At 34.5% G+C, this 20,940-nt stretch overlaps 1 protein-coding gene across 1 annotated transcript; it reads right to left on the bottom strand.

The window, feature by feature from the left end:
* Positions 1–14,351: 14,351 nt before the first annotated feature.
* LOC121244006 (uncharacterized acetyltransferase At3g50280-like) lies at positions 14,352–16,431 on the bottom strand. Its single transcript, XM_041142055.1, has 2 exons — positions 14,684–16,431; positions 14,352–14,485 (listed from the first exon to the last, which is right to left on the bottom strand). The coding sequence occupies exon 1, from the start codon at positions 16,077–16,079 to the stop codon at positions 14,706–14,708; it is 1,374 nt and encodes a 457-aa protein (XP_040997989.1). The 5' UTR covers positions 16,080–16,431; the 3' UTR covers positions 14,352–14,485; positions 14,684–14,705.
* Between the last annotated feature and the right edge of the window lie 4,509 nt (positions 16,432–20,940).

The following is a 20,940-nucleotide window of genomic DNA, read 5'->3' as shown; positions in this document are numbered from 1 at the left end:
ACACATACTTAGAAGAATTAGACAGACTCCAGTGTACTATTACTTGTTGATTTACATTTCAGTTGTGTGGGGCTCCAATGAACCATATTCTAATGGCTTAGGAAGAAATTTGATAAATGAGAAAATGGACAAGCCAGGGATCAAGAAGAAGAAACCAAAAAAAAAAATCTTGTGTATTGGAAAAGGCTGTCTATTACCGGGGCCCTCCACAAGAAGAGGTGCCTTTTAAAGTGTAATAGCGTGAAAGCCAACAGTACAATGGTTTTGAATTAGAGTAAGACCATGTGATCATCTCATATCTTCTGTTATGATTGAAACTTCTAATGTCTCTTGGTAGTTGATGCTTGAATTCTGACCTTAGCCCCATGCACTGAAAGAAGCAATATTTTACTGTACTTATCCCTTTTGGTTGATTGACTAAACAGTGTATAAACCTTTTCGTTGGAACTAAATTTCTGATCAATTTATTTGCAATGTTCTTAAACTCACTGAGTTTTACTCCATGGCAAGAGTCTTTGAAGTTAGAGGAATAAATAGTTGGTAATCTCTTCTATCTACGATGCTAATCATTTTATTTGCTAGAGACTAGCAAAAATTCAGTTGGGGGGTGTGATAAAAGGGAAATAATGCTATTTTAAGTACTCTTATTACACTTGATTATATAAGTTTTATTTGCAAAAAGAGTATTTAATTAATAATGCATAATCAGTTAGACTATTGGCATATGTAAAGACTGATTACACAAAAAAAAAAAAAAAAAAAGACTTGGTCTCAGTTTTTAATTCTTATGGTGTGTATTGTAGGTTGGGGCCCACATTTGCAATAAAACTTACTTTATGCATAATATAGAAAACCAAGGATGAGGCCCACATTTGCATCAGATTTACTCACACCAAGGATGAGGCCCACGTCTGCTAATAGGAGAAGAATAGAAGAGTCTAGAGGGATACGAAATGCAAGAGAAAGAAACAAAAGAAAAAAACAAAAGAAAGAATGGAAAAACAAAGCAGTTACGGGAGCAACGGAAAAGGGAGATTCCATGGCCAACAGAGAGAAATAGCAGCTGGAAATGGGTATAAAAGAAGGGAAAAATGCCAGAGAAGGGGAGTCTGTTAGCTTACAATTTCATTTTCTATTTTTACATTCCAGAGGTTTTCGAGAAATATTAGAGTTTTTCATTTTGGTAAGATTTGATGTTGATGATGGCTAATTTAGGCTAAATTTGTAACTTGGGTTGTGATAAAACTTTCCTTTGCTCCTTATGATTGTTAGATTTCTATAGATCTTGATTTATATATTTTAGTATATCTGAAATCAAGTCTCTGAGAATGGGTTTCTGTTGGATGCTCTCGTTCTTATTCATGTTCTGTTGTTGACACTAGGCACAACAGTACCTTGAATCAATCGAGGTGTCTCTCAGCCAAGTGTTAAAGTAAAAAATTGGTTGATGATTAGTGATAGATCCTTTTAAAGCCTTGATACATGATCTCTGAGTTTATGTTCTTCAAATTACATTTTGTTAATACCTTGATTGGATTAATAAAAGGAGAGTAGTACCTAGAAATCTTGGTGATATGTGGAGTTAAAAGAAAGTCTAAAATCACAACCCAGGTGATAGACAGACTGTTTTTACAAAATCTCTAATTACTTTATTGTCCTTTTAATTTTCTTTTACATTAGAGTGAAGTTTAAATTTCAGTTGGTTGTCATAAGTCAAATAGTTTATTTTATTAAAATTTGAATTACTCTGATTTAGTCTATTTCCTTTCCCAAAAATATTCAAAACCAAGGCACTCTAGAAAATCAACCATACATGTCAAAAGCAACATATCCTCCTTTGTAAATATAACATTTCCTGATTTGTTTACTTATTTTTATACAAAATCTGTTTCCAAGTGACATATCATCCACACTCTTGTCAAACTTTAATCTTTGCAATTTCATACTATTAATTGGCTGTAACTCCTCATGTTCCTGTGGAGGTGACCTTGGGTGCTACCTTGTATTACAACTAGTTCACTTTTGCACTTGGGAGTAATAGTTTGGAAGCCATCAATTACATCATAACTCAAGATCTATTAATTCAATTACAAATATTATTCTTTATTTAATAATTTAAATAAACCGATGCAAGTACTCTACTAATTGCCATTAATTATTATTGGAATATCAATTTTTTTTAATCTCTTTTTAATAATGGAATTCTTTTAATTACTCTAATAATTATACTAGGAGTGGTTTAGATTCAGAGATGAGTTGAAATGAATTGAGATGATTTGTGAATAGTAGAATAAAAGTTGAATTATTTATTATATTTTGTGTGAAAATTTAGAAAAGTTATTTTAGGATTTGAAAATATTAAATTGTTTATTATATTTTGTGTAAAAATTTGAGAAAATTGTAATGATGAGAAGAGATGAGTGCAGGTGGATTTGAATGCAAATGAGGCACAAATCATGTAACAGAAGTTTGATACTCTAAGAATAATTGTTCCGTATTTGAAAATTTTGAGTCTCGATTTTAAAAAGTGAAAATAAATGGGTGTCATCATAAATTCCCAAAATCGAAAAAAGCATGCACTTTGTGCCAAACGACTTGCATCGTAATGATTGGTGATGAGGACAAACGTAAACAAATTTTCTCTCTTTTTCTTCCTTTGTCCTCTTGAGTGCTAGGAAATTTTGAGGGATGTTGAGATGTACGTGGGGACTAGTCCAAAAAGGTGCATGCAATGAAAGACTTATCACCTTGATGAGGAAAAGAAGAATACATGAGACGAGAAGTTTGTGATTTTTTCCCTAAATTAACACATCATTGAAGACGATAGAACGTAGCTAAAAACAGGGTTCAAGGAGACAGGAAAGAAAGGAGTTATAAGAAAATAATAATAGCCAAAAGTCGAGATCCTTTCCAGTTTTAGTTCACCAAAACACAGCTGGTGTAGCAAGACTACGAATCCTACAAAATAGAGAAATAAAAAAGCATAGCTAAAATCCAACTGTAAACCTTATCATCATCAACAAAGTCGGGAACAAAAACATAGATTCAATTCAAATAGTTCAAACCACACAACATCAATTGCACCCCTTTCGATCGATCGATCCCGCTCAATTGACAAGATTGTCATTCAGAGACAATCCAGCTAACTGATCAGCAGAGCTGTTAGCCTGTTGCTGTGCAACATTCCTCAGGACCTCTATGGCCTTTCCAACCTTTGCCTTCAAAGCATCTGGCGACTCGAGCAGAATGGCTGATGTAAGACAATCAATAGATGGAATACCAATATGGAAATCATTTTTTTTTTATCGGTTATACCAAAATGGAAATCATTAAAACCGAAAGAAGTATTTTTTTTATAGGTACTGCAATGGATAGAACCATTCAAAAAAATAGGTAAGACTTTTGGTCAAATGAAGCACATTTACAACAAACCCCAATACACAAGATTTCTAACCACTTTACTCTTCAAAATACGCACTCCTAAACAAAGATCCTTTTTTATTCCTTTTTCTTGGGCATCATGCTCAATTATATACAAATCACATTTACTCCAAAGGCATTTCTAGAATCTGGCCACTTCTAAGATTCCTTAAATTTTGAAGGAATTGTTCTATCATATGACAATAATCTAACAATTATGAAAGGATGTAGATGGTCAAATACAAGTATAAGATCTAGATGAACTACTATATGAGTAATGCTACTCATTATCCCAATTTTTATCATCCTCTCATTATTCTATGATGTGGCATTAGGTGATTGAAAATTATTTATTACATTTCACTTGTAAACCTATCATCTAATACCACATCATGAGATGATGAGAGGATAATGAAAGTTAGGACGATGAATAGATTTTTTCTAAATGAAATAAAACATTCAATTACTCGAAAAGATGAGAGAGCGATAGGAGCATAGAAATACATTGTGAATCACAACCAAATTTATTATTGCCGTCCATTTTTCAGAAGGTAGGTATTACAGGAAATACTTATCAATATTATGGTCTATGGCCTTTCTTCTGTAAGGCATATCATGGATAAATCAAAACACTGCTTCAGCAATTTGGCTATTAGAGAAGAATCACAGGAAGAGTACAACAAGTTTGGCCTTGCCCACAGTACCAGTATACAATATGTGGGGGGGGGGGGGGTCTAAATCAGCATGCCATCAGAGCTTTTGGGAATGTTACAATTCCAATCTTTAAGTTTTGGTAGTTTTTCCCTAGGTTTCATCTCTTCACCCTCTGTTCACTCGAATTTTATCTTCTGGTGTTTTGATAATGTTACAAATTTCAGGCAATTGACTCTGATTTTCTACATTGATGGTCTTTTTATGCTCCCTGTGCACCAAGGCTCTAGCCTTCGTGCCTTTTCTTTTTTTGTTGGGAAATAAGTGATATAAGAGGCCCTCTGAACCGGACATGGTGCAAAAATAGGATTTACACCCCCCCCAAATGGGAGGGTAACACGTATACAACATAGCATAGCCCCCCCTCTCTCTCTCCTCAAGCTGAAAAGGCCTTGTTTGAATTCAAAACTCATCTCAACTCATCTCATCTCATATCATCATTACAAATTTCTCAAATTTCTACACAAAATATAATAAACAATTCAATTTTTTCAAATCCCAAAACAACTTTATCAAATTTTCACGTAAAATATAATAAATAATTCAACTTTTATTCTACTATTCACAAACTATCTCAACTCATCTCTGAATCCAAACCACTTCGATTTTCTCTCTCTCTCTCCTCAAGCCGCTGAGATAATTTCCCTCAAGCCCGTCAACAGATCTGAGATGGGGAAGAACCTTTCAATATTTTTTGGATTTTTCAGGTGGAATTTTAGGGGGAACCTAGCAATCTTTATAGATGGATTGCTAGTAGATGATGTGGGATGTTCATGACTAGTTCTTCAATCCAACATCTGGGTATGCTGTTTTCATGTTTAGGACAAGGAGTGGGTTGGACAACATGTTGTGGTTGGAGGAAAAGAATTGGGAACAGAAGGAACAAGAGAAAGCTGTGATTTTCTTGCTGATATGTGCTTGTAAAAGCCCTAACTGGTTCTTAGTTGGAAACTTTTTTCTTTTAGTTCTGCTCAGTGAACAAAAAAATAATAGAAACAGTACACAGAGAGAGGAAAAAAAAACTAATTTCTTAGTTATTACAATGATTTTAACATCTCGGAAGGTAGATGATTAATCTTTTAGCCCCGTTTGGATAATGAAATAAGATGAGATGATTTTAAATGAAAACTGAAAGTTGAATAAAATATTGTTAGATTGTTTTGAAATTTGAAAATGTTGAATTATTTATTATATTTTATGTAGAAATTTAAAAAAATTGTAATGATGAGATGAGATGAGATGAAATCGTTTTTATATCCAAACGGGGCATAGTTTTGTGAAAATTTTCCTTTTGTTGGAATGGGAAGAATTGTGATGTTATGTTTAATTGTTCTCAATTGTATAGATTGAGATCGACTTGGTGAGAGAAACGGACTCACAGGTGAGGGCTTGAGAGAAAGGGAAGATATAGAAATGGACTCACAAAGAAAAAGTGATTTTGTAATTTATAGGTAGATCTATGATAAGAATAATAGACTAATGAGGTGTCATCCTCTCATTGGAAGGTGTAAAATGCACAAAAACACCCAGTCCGGTTTGAAGATATTCTCTCTCTATATATATAAGAGATAATACTCTAAAGACAACATTTTTACTTCTTTATATTGCTATTCACAAATAAATTAAGAAAAAGGTTATAAACAAAAATTAGCTTATTCCACAGTATAAAAGTTTTATATTATTTCTCTTAACTACAGAACACAGATTTGAGTGAAACCAGACTTGCTAACGTAACGATTTAGAAGGCCAAAACTACATGATCTATACTTCAAAAGGACTAATTAATGATACAATTGGAATCCCATTAAAACATCATAAAGAGCAATAATTTCTCATTTTCAACCAATGTAAAATCTCATACACCACCTACCCTCACTTATCATATGGGGTATCACAATCTCATCTCCCTTAAATTTCCGACGTCCTGATCGGGCCCGTACATTGTAGGTGGCACGGCTTAAGTCCCACATTCTGGTTAGAATAGACTCTGATACTATTTGTAACGCTCTAATGGAAGGTCCAAACCACATGGCCTATATTCCACAAGAATAAGTCAATGACACAATTGGAATCACATTGGAACCTTATAAATAGTAAGAGTTTCTCATTCTCAAGCAATGTGGGATCCCATACACCCCCTACCATTATCCTTATCATATGGGGTATCACAATCTATCCCACTTAAATTCTCGGCGTTCTCATCTGGCCAATCCATCATAGGTGGTACGGCTCAAGTCCAATTTTCTAGTTGGGATATGCTCTGATACCATTTGGCTTATACTCCAAAAGGACTAGTCAATGATACAATTGGAGCCCCATTAGAACATTATAAAGAGCAAAAACTTCTTATTCCCAAACAATGTGAAATCTCATAAACCACCTACTCTCACTTATCATATGGGGTATCAAAACTAACCTACAACTTAAAGGCCCCAAAGAAGAGACCATAGCCATTATTACCGTGGTTCCTAACCAGTATGAGATGAACAATTAAAGAGCTTTAAATATGCGCACACAACTTTGTACCATTGTTTTTTTTTTTGGGATTGGCACCAGGTGTCTGAGAATAGTGTCCAAACTAATCCACGGAGTGCACAAGCCCGAGGCAAGAAATTTCTCACAAATGCACCTCGAGTAATTCAAGGAAAAAATCTCCCAGTCTAGTGGCCCTTAAAAATTGTTTGCACCCAAGAAAATTTAAACCTTAGACCTATGGGGAGCATACCCTCAAGCCCAAGGCCTTTACCACTTAAACCATTGTTTCAATTACATCTGTTAGACTACTTCTCAATGTCTCGAAAAGGGAACTACAAAACCAAATTTCATCAACACCTTTGTAAACCAGTAAAGAATATGGGACAACAGATTGTGTCGGACACAAAAAAACTTAATAAAAGAGAAAATATTCATCATAAGCAAGATTTGAAGAAGAATACCAAGAACAAAATTAATACATCTCATATTCACAATAAATTTTCCTGTGCACAAAATAAACCTTACAAAATCAAGAGTTAATCAGGAGTTTTTTCATACTACCTCATTTTAGTATAAGAACAATCTTACCAACAGAAAATTATTAGATACTTCTGGAGTATGAATGATGTGGTAGTCCTTTCCTATTCTAATATGTCATGCCATTAAAATTGAAAATAATAAAAAGTTAGTACCTTGGTTTCCAAGTTTTTGCAATTCAAGGTCTTAGTTTTCAACTTTTACAAAATTGATACCTAAACTTCAAGAAACTCGCAATTCAGTGCCTCCATTAATTTTACTCCGTTAATTTTACTGTTAGAAAATTAACGACGTGGCACCCATACGCCATGTGTAAGTTGCTGAATAACTAATGTGGATGTTGATGTCACATGTCAGCCAATTAGAGACGGACACGTGGCCTTCTGTCAGTTTTCTAATAGAGGTACTTTTTTTATTATTATGTCGGGAAACCTCTCCAAGGTAAGGCCTTTCTGACCCACCCCTGCATAGTAAACTCTGGTTCCGTGCACCGCACCCTCTAAAGTTTACCTATACGAAATTGGTTAAATTGCTGACTTTTCACCAAAGGGTGTAGCCCCAAGTGATTGTTTACACCCATGAGGTGTTGAACCTTGAACCTTGAAAGGAATGATACCCCAAGACCAAGGCCTTCACCACTTGCGCCAACCCCTTGGGATTACGAAAACTGAGGCATCGAATTGCAAAAACGTGAAAACTGAATTTTCTAGCAGAGGTACCTATTTAATAGTTTCTTGAATTTTAGATATCAATTTTGCAAAAATTGAAAACTAAGGCATCGAATTGCAAAAACGTGAAAACTCATATATTGATTTTGCAATTAACTCTTAAAATTGCTTATGTAAACACTAATTTTTAATGATAAAACACGAAGCTTGACCTTGTCCCCAACAACACCTTCCCTCCTCCTCTAGGGTCCATAACGTCCCTCACCTTTCCCCTCTTCCTCCTCCAGTACCCAGTCTTCGTCCTCCTCCTTCCCGCCTCGCTCTCCTTTGCATTTCGAGCCGCGTAACAATACCAATGCCTCTTTTTGGCACCGTAACCGTACGAAAAGCACACCCCGTCCGGTAACTCGAAGGGGTCATAGTGGTAGAGGTCCAACTTTCCAATCAAATCGCAACTATCGGAACCCTCACCGTCGACGTTGTTCTTCTTAGTCAAGTAGTATAATAGGAGCTGTTGCTGGGAAGGGTGGAAACCGCAACTCGGGGGGGTCGGAAACGACTTCGTTCCGGAGTCGTCATGAGGATCTACCATTGGATACAAGGGTCTCAAACCAGAGCAGAGTTACAATGGGGGTGGGGGGAGTGGTTTTGTAATGCAAGGAAGCGTGCATTTGAAGCTACCCCGAGTGTATGCGTTCCCCTTAACACAACGGTATGACACGTGGTAAAATGTCGGAGGGACAGCGCAGGGAAGATGTCATGTTTTTATTGGCAGGTGACAGGAAGTGAGTGACGGCGTCAGATGCTTTGGAACGGGGAGGATGTTTGGCCAAGAATGATGTCCCAAGAGAGTTTTATCTTTTAAAGCCCTTCAACGTTTTTACCTGAACACTTGGACGTTGACCGTTAATGATTTGTAAACCATAAATGTACAGTAAATTTATAAATTGATACATAATTTATTAATTTATTAAATTATTTTTATTATAATTAAATTAAATATATTATATAAAATAATGTTGATTTATAAATTTATTTTTATGAAGTTTTTTTATAACTGCAGTACTTATTTTTTAACAGAAATAAAAATATATATTTTAAATTAAACAAGACTTTGCTCAAATATTTGTTTAATTAGATTATATTATAAAAGATATATAATGTTTTAATGATTTTCTTTTTTTATAAAAGACGATAAAAAGACTTATACACTTCAAATTTATTTATAGTATTATTCAAATTATAATATAATTTATATATAAAATGCCTAGCTCAATATTTTTATAATAACTTTTATAATGACATTTTCACGGATTTGTAATGATTTGTTAATAAAGGGATTAATTTAAGCAAAGTTAAAAGTTTGGTAACAATAAAGTTAAAAATTAAAGTTTATTCTATTTAAAGAGCAAAGTGGGATTGAAATAGTTTTTAACCTTTTCATTTTAATATCTTTTCTCACCTCTCAATTCGCGACACGTGGGGTAGAAAAGATTTTGACATTCTAATCAATAATTAGTAAGGAAGAAGATGGTGGAGTTTACATCTGGTCTTACCTCTAATAGTAAGGAAGAAGAGTCTCATATAGTTTGCGTATAAGTAGAGTGAGAAGGATGAAAGGAGAATCTTCAGATTACTATGAATCACAGTCAGATTGGCAGGTCATATGAAATCTAAGGGTTCTTGGATCTGTCAACATTTTATAACATTCTCCCATCTAGAAGTAATTTATTTAAGAGAGAATTATAGACACAAGCTTATATATGCCCCATCTATAAAAGAGAAGAAAGGACCATAGTCCATGCATTTGGAGTTGTCCTGCTGCAATAAATGTTTGGATTGAAGCAGATACACTACAAGAAATCAGAGTTTTTTCAACAATAAAAATCGTCGCAAAAACTCCATATAATCAAAACATTTATACATTTTCGGTGATTTTTAGTTGGTTGCATTTTTTATGAAATTATTTCTTCACTTTTGAGTTAACCTGCTATAGGCAAAAATCGTCGCAAATTTCTAAACTTGTTTATATAAACAAGTTCGAAAATTATCAAGTGTTGAGATAGACTTTATGGATCTGTGGAAAAAGTTCACTGAAAGCTAAAACCTGAAGATCTTGAACTGGTGGCCTGTATCATGAAGAGGTTATGGCTAAGAAGAAATCTCTAATTTATGAGAATAAAATTTGAGAATCCTAGACAGCTGTATAGATCTGCAAAACAAAGCTTACTAGACTACCAATCAGCTGAGTGTCAGTGCAAGATGATCATCAACAAAAGGCTATAGTGAGATAATAGGTTAGATGGTTGAATCCAAGAGGCATATATGCAAAAGCTAACTTTGATGCTGCGGTTGTCAGTAAGGAAAAAAAGGTGGGAATTGGGATTATCATCATAGATGCAGTGGAGATATTTTGGTATCTTTATGTTCACCTATAAACTACTGCATGAGGGTACGTAGCTACTGCAGAAGCCTTGGCTTCGAGAAGAACGATGATATTATGCATTGAGGTGGGGCTGTCACGTACATGTGATCCTGGAAGGAGATGCCTAGATGATTATTAAAGCTACAACCAGTTATGATGAAATCTGTACCGACTATGGTGTATTGATTGAAGATATGAGAAGGATGTTGGGTGAAAGACAAAGCTGGAAACTCCAATTCACATATAGAGAGATAAATTTTATAGTTCATATTAATCTTGCTAACACCTCAACAGAAACAGCCTTTTGCGTCCAAAATCTTTCTGTTGATGCTCAAATTGACGTTTAAAAATATCATTTGTGGCTAAATTAAACTCGGCGCTAAATTTCATCGCAAATGGTGCCATACAGCAATCTCAATAGCATATATTTTTATTGCGGACAAATTTTAAGTTTTTGCGGCCTTTCATTGTTCCCGCAAAAACTACCACAAGAAAAATGGTATATGCATTGAGGTGGGGCTGTCACATGTGATCTGGAAGGAGATGCCTAGATGATTATTAAAGCTACAACCAGTTATGAGGAAAGCTGTACGGATTATTATGTATTGATTGAAGATACGAGAAGGATGCTCAGTGAAAGACAAAGCTGGAAACTCCAATTCCCATATAGAGAGAGAAATTCTATAGCTCATAGGGAAAAACTTCTTTGTCTATCTATATTGACCGTTCTAGTTGATCGCTGGTCATTTTTTTTCTTAATAATTAAGGAAGTGATTTTAAGTATATTGGTATATTTTTTTTATTTTTTAAATATATTTAAATATATTAAAAAAATATGAAAAAAAATAAAAATAAAAAGCCTGGGCGACACACACAACGGTGGGCGGCTGAGTAGCCTTGCCCATAGCTCATAATCTGGCTAAATTAGCTATAAATATGTTGGAAGAAAGAGTTTGGATTGAGGATTTTCCTAGATAAATCCTAAGCTTGGTGATGAAAGAGAAACATTGTAATGAAACATTACATTAATGAATCAGTTGAATAAAGCTATAAGCAAAGTTCTGATTTAAAAATATATATATTTTCAGTATGGAATAGTTATCATATTGTAAAACCTAATAAATGTATCATTAAATAATTTAGTGAAAACGAATTTAAAATTATCACTTCTTTTGTCATAGGGTTCTTAGCCTACTACTTCTAAGAAATTTAACTACTATCATCATTAATCGTCAACCATCAATGTTAAATCAAATTGAGAAAATTATTAATTTTTATATTTATTTTTAACTTAATTTGAATGTTTTATTGCTAATGATTAAAACCTAGATTTAGAAGAAAAATAGTATTACATATACTTACAATTTTACGTACAAGATTCATTTAGTCAGTTTTCTTTTAAAATTTAAATTTTAAGTTTTAAAATTCATAATTTTCAGCATATTAATAGCTGACACGTGGTGAAGTAAGATTTTTTTTTATAATTTTCTTTTAAATTTAAATACAGTTAACATCTTTCTTTAGAAGAAAGAGGTGGATCGCCCATTACACTCTAAAATGGGGGGAGCTTCATAATTTATTATAAAGCTATGCTCAAATGGGCTTAATAGATGTTAATGGATAGTCCAATAATGGATCAATGAACTTCTTTCTTTACTTGAGAAATGGTAAGTGGGCCAGAAACTCACTAACGTTAGGCCCGGAAAAAAGTTCTCACTTCTTGTCTATATTAGGGTTATTAAAATAAAATTATTTAATATTAAAATAAAATAAATTGAGAAAATAATTGAAAATTATCACTATATTGAGCTAAATAAGTTGAGCGAAAATCAAGATTGTTTTTAGCTCTAAAGTCTTTGGTAGAGCATATATAAATAAAGTCTCGAATACTCTGGTTCAGATACAATATATCATGCAAATAAAATTAATACTTACATAAGCACTTTTAGTGACATGACATTTTAAATAAAATGAAAGTATTAAAAAATACATACTTAAAGAATATCTAATGATTTTCCATCAATTACCATGAGAAAAATGAAACTAGATAAATCGTGGGATATTTTATCAAATAGTCAAATGAATAAAACACATTTAAAGAATGAAAAATGTTAACGGTATTTAAGAAAAACTTATAAAAAAATTTATTTACGCACGTGTTAATTATTGATATTTTGAAAATTATAAAATCTGAAATTTAAAAACATCTAATAAAATGAGACTTATGTTGTGTTTAGATGTTAAACTGAGTTTAGTTGAGATGATAAAATATTATTAGAATATTATTTTTAATATTATTATTATTTTAATATTTAAAAATTTTAAATTATTTATTATATTTTATGTTAAGATTTAAAAAAATTATTATAATAAATTGAGAGGAATTTAGTTATCAAAACATGTAAAATTATAGATACAAATAATTTTAGAAGTACCGTTGGCGACACAAGTTCTAGAATGGCCAGGACAAAGGTTGTGTACAGTAGCAAGGCGACCGTACAAAATGCATGTTCTCATTATGTCCATCTCAGTGATGGACACCCGTCTTTCTTTAAAGTTAGCATTCCTTCTTTGACCTTCTCATAGGATTAGTATTGGTCTATACATATGAATATATAAAATTATCTTTTTTATATATTTATTTTGTCATTTAAACAAAATTTTCACATTGACTTATATATATTTGAGATAAAATAATAATAAAATATTATTATTTTATTATTATTAATTTTTTCCTAAAATCAATTTTTTATATATATATTTTACAATTAGAATCCACTATATACATTTGACATTAATAATAAAAATGCAATAATAAAAAATATAATTTTTTTATATAATATATTAAAAATATAATAAAATGAAAAAAAATATATATAATATATTATAATAATAAAATGAATGTGCAAGTGAAGATTTGTTATGTTGTTGAATGAGAGAGAAAATGAAAAGATTGTGAGAGAGAGAGTGAGAGGAGAGAGAAATAATGATTAAAATATAATTTGTAAGGTGAATAGTGGTTATCCAAATTTGGATAAGCACTGTTCATAGGTAGCTAAATATTTGAATATGTATAAGTCAATGTGGAGGATTTTAAGATCATATTATGCAAATATAACTTTACATATATATATATGCATAGACCAATACTAATACTCTAGAACTTCTATCTGTACACATCTTTGCTACACCCTTTAGTAACATCTTTTGGATATAAATCTTACATCATATTAGAGTAGTAGTGGTGGTCTAACTATTCTTTAATCAAAATTTAATTAGAAAAATCATTTTTTTTTAATTTAGTTAATTACTTTTCAATAACACTAAATAATAAATTCTTTAAATATATCGTTATTCTATTAAAATATGAGAAAATATATTTACAACTGTGAATTGTGTAACCGCCGTATAATCGTTTTTCAAAAAATAAATAAAGCATGAGACCTACATAAAAAAATTAATTTTTTAATAGTAGACTTTACTCTTTTTCAAAAAGATTACGCGCCGCTTACGCAATTCAGGGTTGTATGTAGAATTACTCTTAAAATATTGATTTTGAACTTTTCATTTATTTTAATTCTAATGGTAATTTAAATATTTATTCATTATTAAAAAGTACATATTAATTTTTCTAACGGGTATATATTCTAACGGTCATATTTTTTCAACAAATAATTTTTTTAATTACTCTATTTTTTCAACGGTTATATTCCTTTATTATAAAACAAAATATTTCTTGAACAATTTTATTGTTGTGTAAGAACTCAAACGAATTCAATCCAACAAAAATTTAGAGAAAATAAAAGAGCAGAAAAAAAATACCTCAATCAAATTACACGATTTCAAATGCAGAGGCCTCCCAAGCTTTGTGATTCTTCGTTGCCGCAAACAAACGAGAGAGAGATAGAGGGAGAGATGTAAGTGCCCTAGAAGATCATTAGGCCTAATTTAGGTATATAAAATTATCTTATTTTATCTCATCTCATCATTATAATTTTTTTAAATTTTTACACAAAATATAATAAATAATTCAACCTTTTCATATTTTAAAATAAAAATTATATTCTAACAATATTTTATTTAACTATCAAGAAAATATTTCATTTCTGCATTAATCTTTACTATGATAGATCGTACGTGCTGTATACTGTTCACTTAAAACACATGAAATTATTATATATTATCCTTTTAAACATCTTTCTTTCATCAGTTCCACTTGACGCGACTTCAAATGATAAATGAATAATTGAAAAATTAAATAAAAATTTTCAAATATTGATGCATATTAGGACTAACATTACTCTAACATCATGTCACTGTGAATATTACCAATCGTGCAACAAACATAACTGTTGAATTCCTAAGAACCATGGCACTGTTTTGGCACCCTACAAACATGCTATTGCTTGCTTTTCTTGCAGTCCATACATCTGGAAAGGTCAGATGCCAGGGAAAAGCTTTGCAAAATATTAGTGCAGCCGATTGGAAAGAGTGACAGCATCCATGAATTCCTCATCAGATTCCAGAGCTCTCATTGAATCTGGTGGAAGGCAAAACTCCAAATCTACGCTTCCTCCTCCCTCATATCCCGGGTATGCTGAAACTTTCCCATCAAACTTGTTTGCATATCCACTGCGAAGTGCCACTGCTTTCCCCATTCCAAATTCATTCCCGTACATGTTGAATCTGGGTGAACTCCCCATCATCACGCTGTAACGGTCAAATACCCGATTAATTTGATAAACAGTCGGAGACTGCAGCCAGGCGTCGAGCAATCCACGCACAATCTTGTCAGAGTGGTTAACCACGGCCTGGTTCAACTGCCATGCCGCCCACCCAAGATTCTGCTCAAGCAATTCCCCGGCTGTGGCTACTCCTGCCACCACCTGAATCAAGTTCCCAAAGTAGTCAGGAGAAAAGGGTGGATCGATTCTTGTTCTGTTATTGGTCGCCAACCTGCAATGGGTTGTCTGGTCGTGTGGAAGACGGCGTGCACGAGTTATGCACCTCCAGACAAGTGCCGACAAGGATTGGAAGGATGAGATTCTGTTTGTGTTGTTCTCTGCATTGGCCTTGGCTTTGAGTTTGGCTATGGATTCTGATGAGAAATGGAACATTCTCTCTCTCAGTTCGGGTGCTTCATACCTGCTTGTGAACTCATCTGGGTGTGTGAAAGGGAGGTTGATGATTGGACCATATCCATCAGGAAACCATCGTTTATGGATAGGTGGACGCGAAAGGGAAACATTATTTCCATCTGCCTGAAAGATCTCAGACCAGGAGTTAAAGAAATGCCAATAAGATGTTCCATCTGCAATTGAATGGTTGATGGAACAGCCTATAAAAATGCCATCTTTGAGCTCTGTCATTTGAATGGAAAGCAGAGCCATTGTATGCCCATCATGATTGATCGCTCTGTCATGATCAAAAAACGATTGAACAACAGATGGGACATCAATCGGGGAAAGGATGTCTGCTATTTCCATGTCTAGCGCTGCGTGGATAAATTTAGCTCCAGGACTGTTATTGCAGTCAACGAAAACCAAGCAGGAAGGTGGGTTTTCATTCTTTTGTGTCACAAGGCGGCCGGATAGTGGATAGAAATGGACAAGGGCGAGGGCGAGGGAGCTCTTCAACCGGTCCAAGAGAGTCTTGACGAAGGCTTGATCTTGGTCATCTGATGCGGGAGGCTTGTTGTAAAAAAGGCCCTTTTGGATGTAGTTCGCAGAGAGCATGAGAAGATCCCATGGCGTTAGGTATAAGGGTTGCTTCGACTCTTCCGATGCATATTCTGGTTTGATAAAGCATTCTGAGATGTGTCGAACTCTGGGAGGATTCGACATGAGAATTGTAAGGGGAAGATGCCGGTTTTTGTAGGAAAGTGAGAGTCTTCAACCTCCCCAAGTACCTTTTGGTTGAATACCCTTCTCTGGCCTGGCTTTATATAGCTAAAGATAAAGTAAAACGTGTTGACTGCAGCTGTTCCATATTCTTCAGAGCACCCATCATTTACATACTCCACAATAAAGCGAAGGTGCCCACTGGTGCAAGAAATTATCACAGCACCCTACCCTGACGTGCTCGTAAGGGACAATTTGTCAAACATGTGGGGGTTCGAATTTGATTGGTTTGAAGGAGTGACTATTCGAAATGGAAAATGCAGTCTTACCACTTGTTTACCGTCGTGAGGGCATCCTCGCAGAACCGTTAGCCATAATTTATCATTTTTATTTTATTTTTTTATATGTATTTTTTAATACTTTTAAATAATTTTTAAAAAATAAAAAAATTATAATATTATTAAAAAATATTTTCTTAATACAAACAAAAATTAAAAAAATAAAATAAAAAATTTTAACATTAACCCTTAACTATAAAAATTAATGGTGAGAATATTATTTATTCTAGAAGATTATAGAAAAATAAGGCATTACAGCTGTCAGCCACCACCGATAACTTCCTGGAAACTATCGCCAATTATTTTGTTGTATGTATTTTTTTAATATTTTTAAATATAATTTTTTTAATTTATAATATTATTAAAAAATATTTTTTAAATACAAAATAAAAAAATAAAAAGCGAACGGTGAGAGCGATGTCAATTATTCATTTCGTAAACCCCACAAGATAGAGACAACTTTGTACTTTGTAGTAGGCAAATTTGAGGTGGAAGATTGACTTGACTTGTTCCAACTTCCAATATTACTTTGTATTTTGTTGGAAGAAAAACTCTATTTGCCTTTTACTTTGACCGTTTAAAGTTTTTGGTTGACTTTATTTTTATTTAGTAATTAAGAAAATAATTTTAAGTATATAGATATATTTTTTTATTTTTTAAAAATATTTAAATATATTAAAAAAATAAAAAATAAAAAAAAATACTATTGATAAAATGAGCGGACTCATCTGAGCGACTCTTGTTTGAAACACGATCTCGGAAATTTTTATTTTTCCACTCCTTTATTTATTACATACCCAGTCTTTGTTTGTGTACCTGATCTCAATCTGCATATATATATATAAAGTAATTCGGTCATGGCCTGACTCTGCTTCCTCGAAGGTATCTTTTGCCTTTTTTTGTTTTGCTTTTTCTTGTGTTCGCAATTTTTTTTGTCACTTTGTAAACAAAGATTTTGAAAGGGACAAATATATTATTTATAAATAATAAATATAGAAATGGATTAAGTAGATGGCTAATAAATATATTATTTAGCAAATTAATACAAATACAAAATTATTAGGTTATGAATAAATGCTTGGAGAGCTACCTACGGTGCTTCGTGGGTGATAAGCCTAAGTCCTGGGCTCACTGGATTTCCCTAACCGAGTGGTGGTACAATACTAACTACCACTCATCGACCCGAACCATCCCATTTGAGGCCCTATACGGATATGGGCCTTCAAAGTTACTACCCTGTGTTCCAGAGACTACTAAAGTCGAAGTTGTGGAAGAGAACCTCAAAACCAGAGACCACATAATGTAATTGTTGAAACAGAATCTACACAAAGCCCAACAATGCATGAAGAGATATGCAAATTTGAAGAGAAATGATGAAACTTTTGAAGTTAGAGAGTGGGTTTACCTCAAGTTACAGCCATATAGGCAGATGATAATGGCTCAAAGACAAAACTTGAAACTTTCACCCTGTTATTATAGGCCTTTCCAGGTGACACAACGGATTGGAAAGGTGGCTTATCGGCTTGAACTGCCACCTACGACATCCATCCACCCGGTATTTCACGTATCGCAACTGAAGAGAAAGCTAGGGCACGGGCCTTCAACACTTCCAACTCTACCTCCAGTCAACACCGAAGGGGTGATTAAACCCGAACCAGAGGAGATTATGGCCCGTAGGATGAGGAAATGCAAGCATCAAGCCCTTGTGGAGCTCCTAGTTCATTGGCAATGGCAGTGTAGGGAAGATGCGACATGGGAGCTATATTCGGATTTGAGAGAAACCTACCCACACCTTGTGGGCAAGGTTTTCTAAAGAGGAGGGATATCTGTCACACGTGCATGCTGGGGCTAAGAAAGGATCTGGGCTGGACGTGGGCCAGGGACACGGAAGACTTGGATTGGGCTCAATAGACTGATATGCGACTATGGGCTGGGCCCAGTTTATTGCTTTGATACTTTAAGCGTTATACGACTCATTTACTATTTTAATTCATTGTATTTCTTTATGCTTATTTTATCTTTAGTTTGTTATGAATCATGCCATGTGATTGGAGGATGCACTACTAGTCGTTAGTGGGAATCTATTGGTATAAGGCCTTAGGGAACGACGAAATAATCATCGAAGAATATTATTTGGTTATTGAATATAGTTTCTATCAATTCCCTTTCTTTTCTTCTTCATTGTTCTGGAGGCTTCTCACCCTTTAAGTGAGTCAATTCCATTTTCTTCCCTAATTTCTTGGCTGAGTGTTACAATTTGGTATCAGATATTTCGATCTCATTGTGCTTGCAATGACAGATGGTACAAGAATGAGTCAATTACAAGAGGGATTGATGAATCTGAACAAATCTACAGAGTCTCAATTTAAAACAGTGGAAACTAAAATGTTAGCATTAAAGCACCAATATGATGCTATCATGCAGCAGCTGACAACCATGAATACTGAGCTGCAAAAGCTATCCCACAACTCTGGTCACTCGGAGTCATCCAACCACCACCACCGTTGCAAGGAGCACCATGAATCTGGAGGAGAAATGATACCAAGGTCAGTACGCATAGATTTTCCAAGTTTTAAAGGGGAAGACCCCACGAGATGGCTTTATAAGGCCAACCATTTCTTTAATTTTTACAATACACTTACACAAAACAAATTGAGGTTGACATCTTTTCATATGGAGGGTCAAGCCCTCATTTGATTCCAAGACTTAGAAGAAACTGGTGGCGTGGACCATGGGGAAGTAGGTTTGGACCCAACTCATATGATGACCCCATGGAGTTGTTAATCCATTTGAAGCAAGTAGGGACTGTGGAGGATTATAAATCTAGTTTTGAGGCCTTGTCGAATAAGCTGGGAGGCTTATCTGAGTCTTACAAACTCAGTTGTTTTTTGAGTGGTCTAAGGGATGATATAAGGTTATCTGTGAAAATGTTCAAACCAAAAAAACTACTTACTGCCTACAGCCTAACAAGGATACAAGAGGAATTATTAGGAGCAATAAGGAGAAGTTCTAATGGAATATTGCCCATACCTGAAACCACAAACACTAGAAAACTTTATTACAACCCAACCACAGCACCTAAAGGACCTCCCAAAGCCCTAGTTCCTATCCAAAAAATAAATCAAGCCCAAATGAAAGATCGCAGGGATAAAGGATTATGTTATTATTGCGATTCAAAATGGAACCCAAACCACAAATGTTCCAACCCAAAATTATTTCTTATTGAGGAGGTAGAGGAGGACTTGGGCGAGGAAAGTGGAGAAGAAGAAACCTTAGAAAGCCCAACACTCAACACCCAACCAGGAATCTCCCTACATGCCTTGTTAGGCTCCCAAAATCCCAAGACTATGAGATTGAGGGGTAGAGTGGGGGACCGGGAGGTGGTCATATTAGTTGACTCCGGAAGTACCCATAATTTCTTAGATCCTTTAGTGGTAAGAAGGGGAAATCTGGAAGTGAAGGGAGAGGGCAAGGTGAATGTGAAGGTGGCTAATGGTGAGCAACTCACTAGTGAAGGAAGTTTTCCTGAATTAAAGTTTAGAGTGCAAGGAAATAAATTTTCTACAGAAGTTCATGTGTTGGTTTTAGCCAATTGTGACATGGTGTTAGGGGTAAAATGGCTGAGGGAATTGGGGCCAATACTCTGGAATTTTTTAGATCTGACCATGGAGTTCTAGCAGGGTGGAAGTTCCATTAAGTTGAAGGGTTTAAGCGGGGGACTCAATAAAAACCATAAACTGGAAAGATGGGTTTATTGCTGCATTTAATGGAGGCTGATACAGTTTCTGAGCTTGAACAGGTGCCTGTGCACGTAAAGCACCTATTAGATCAGTTTGCTGATGTTTTTGGGAAACCTCAAGGGCTGCCACCTAATAGGGCACATGGCCACTCCATCAACTTAGAACCAAACACACTGCCTGTGTTTGTGAGACCCTACAGGTACCCTTACTTCCAGAAGGATTAGATTGAAAAAATATCAAAGAATTGCTGTCAACTGGGGTAATTTTGCCCAGTCAGAGTCCATTTTCCTCACCCGTGCTATTGGTAAGAAAGGCGGACGGGTCTTGCAGGATGTGTGTGGACTATAGGATAGGGCCCTTAATAAGGCCACTATCAAAGACAAATACCCCATACCAGTAGTGGAGGAGCTGCTTGATGAACTCAGTGGGGTTGAAGTGTTTTCAAAGCTAGACTTACGTTCGGGTTATCACCAAATAAGGGTAAGGGAGGAAGATATCTCTAAGACGGCCTTTAGAACACATGAGGGCCACTACGAGTTCCTAGTTATACCTTTTAGGCTAACTAACGCCCCTCAACCTTCCAAAACTTAATGAATGAAATATTTAAGCCATACTTAAGAAGATTTATTCTGGTTTTCTTTGACGACATCCTAGTCTACAGCAAAAATTTGGAGGATCATGGGCAGCATTTAAAGCTAACTTTGGAGACTCTAAGGGCACATAGCTTACTAGCTAAGCACTCAAAATGCAGATTTGCTTGTGCTGAGGTGTCTTATTTGGGGCATT

This window comes from Juglans microcarpa x Juglans regia, chromosome 8S (genome assembly GCF_004785595.1).
Source record: "Juglans microcarpa x Juglans regia isolate MS1-56 chromosome 8S, Jm3101_v1.0, whole genome shotgun sequence".
In the NCBI taxonomy this organism is placed as follows: Eukaryota; Viridiplantae; Streptophyta; class Magnoliopsida; order Fagales; family Juglandaceae; genus Juglans; species Juglans microcarpa x Juglans regia.
Note: the sequence above shows the minus strand (reverse complement) of the source record. Positions and strands in the feature narration are given on the sequence as shown.

Bases quoted from the DNA above. Each gene is read 5' to 3' on its own strand.
- LOC121244006 (XM_041142055.1), bottom strand. From the start codon at position 16,079: ATGTCGAATCCTCCCAGAGTTCGACACATCTCAGAATGCTTTATCAAA.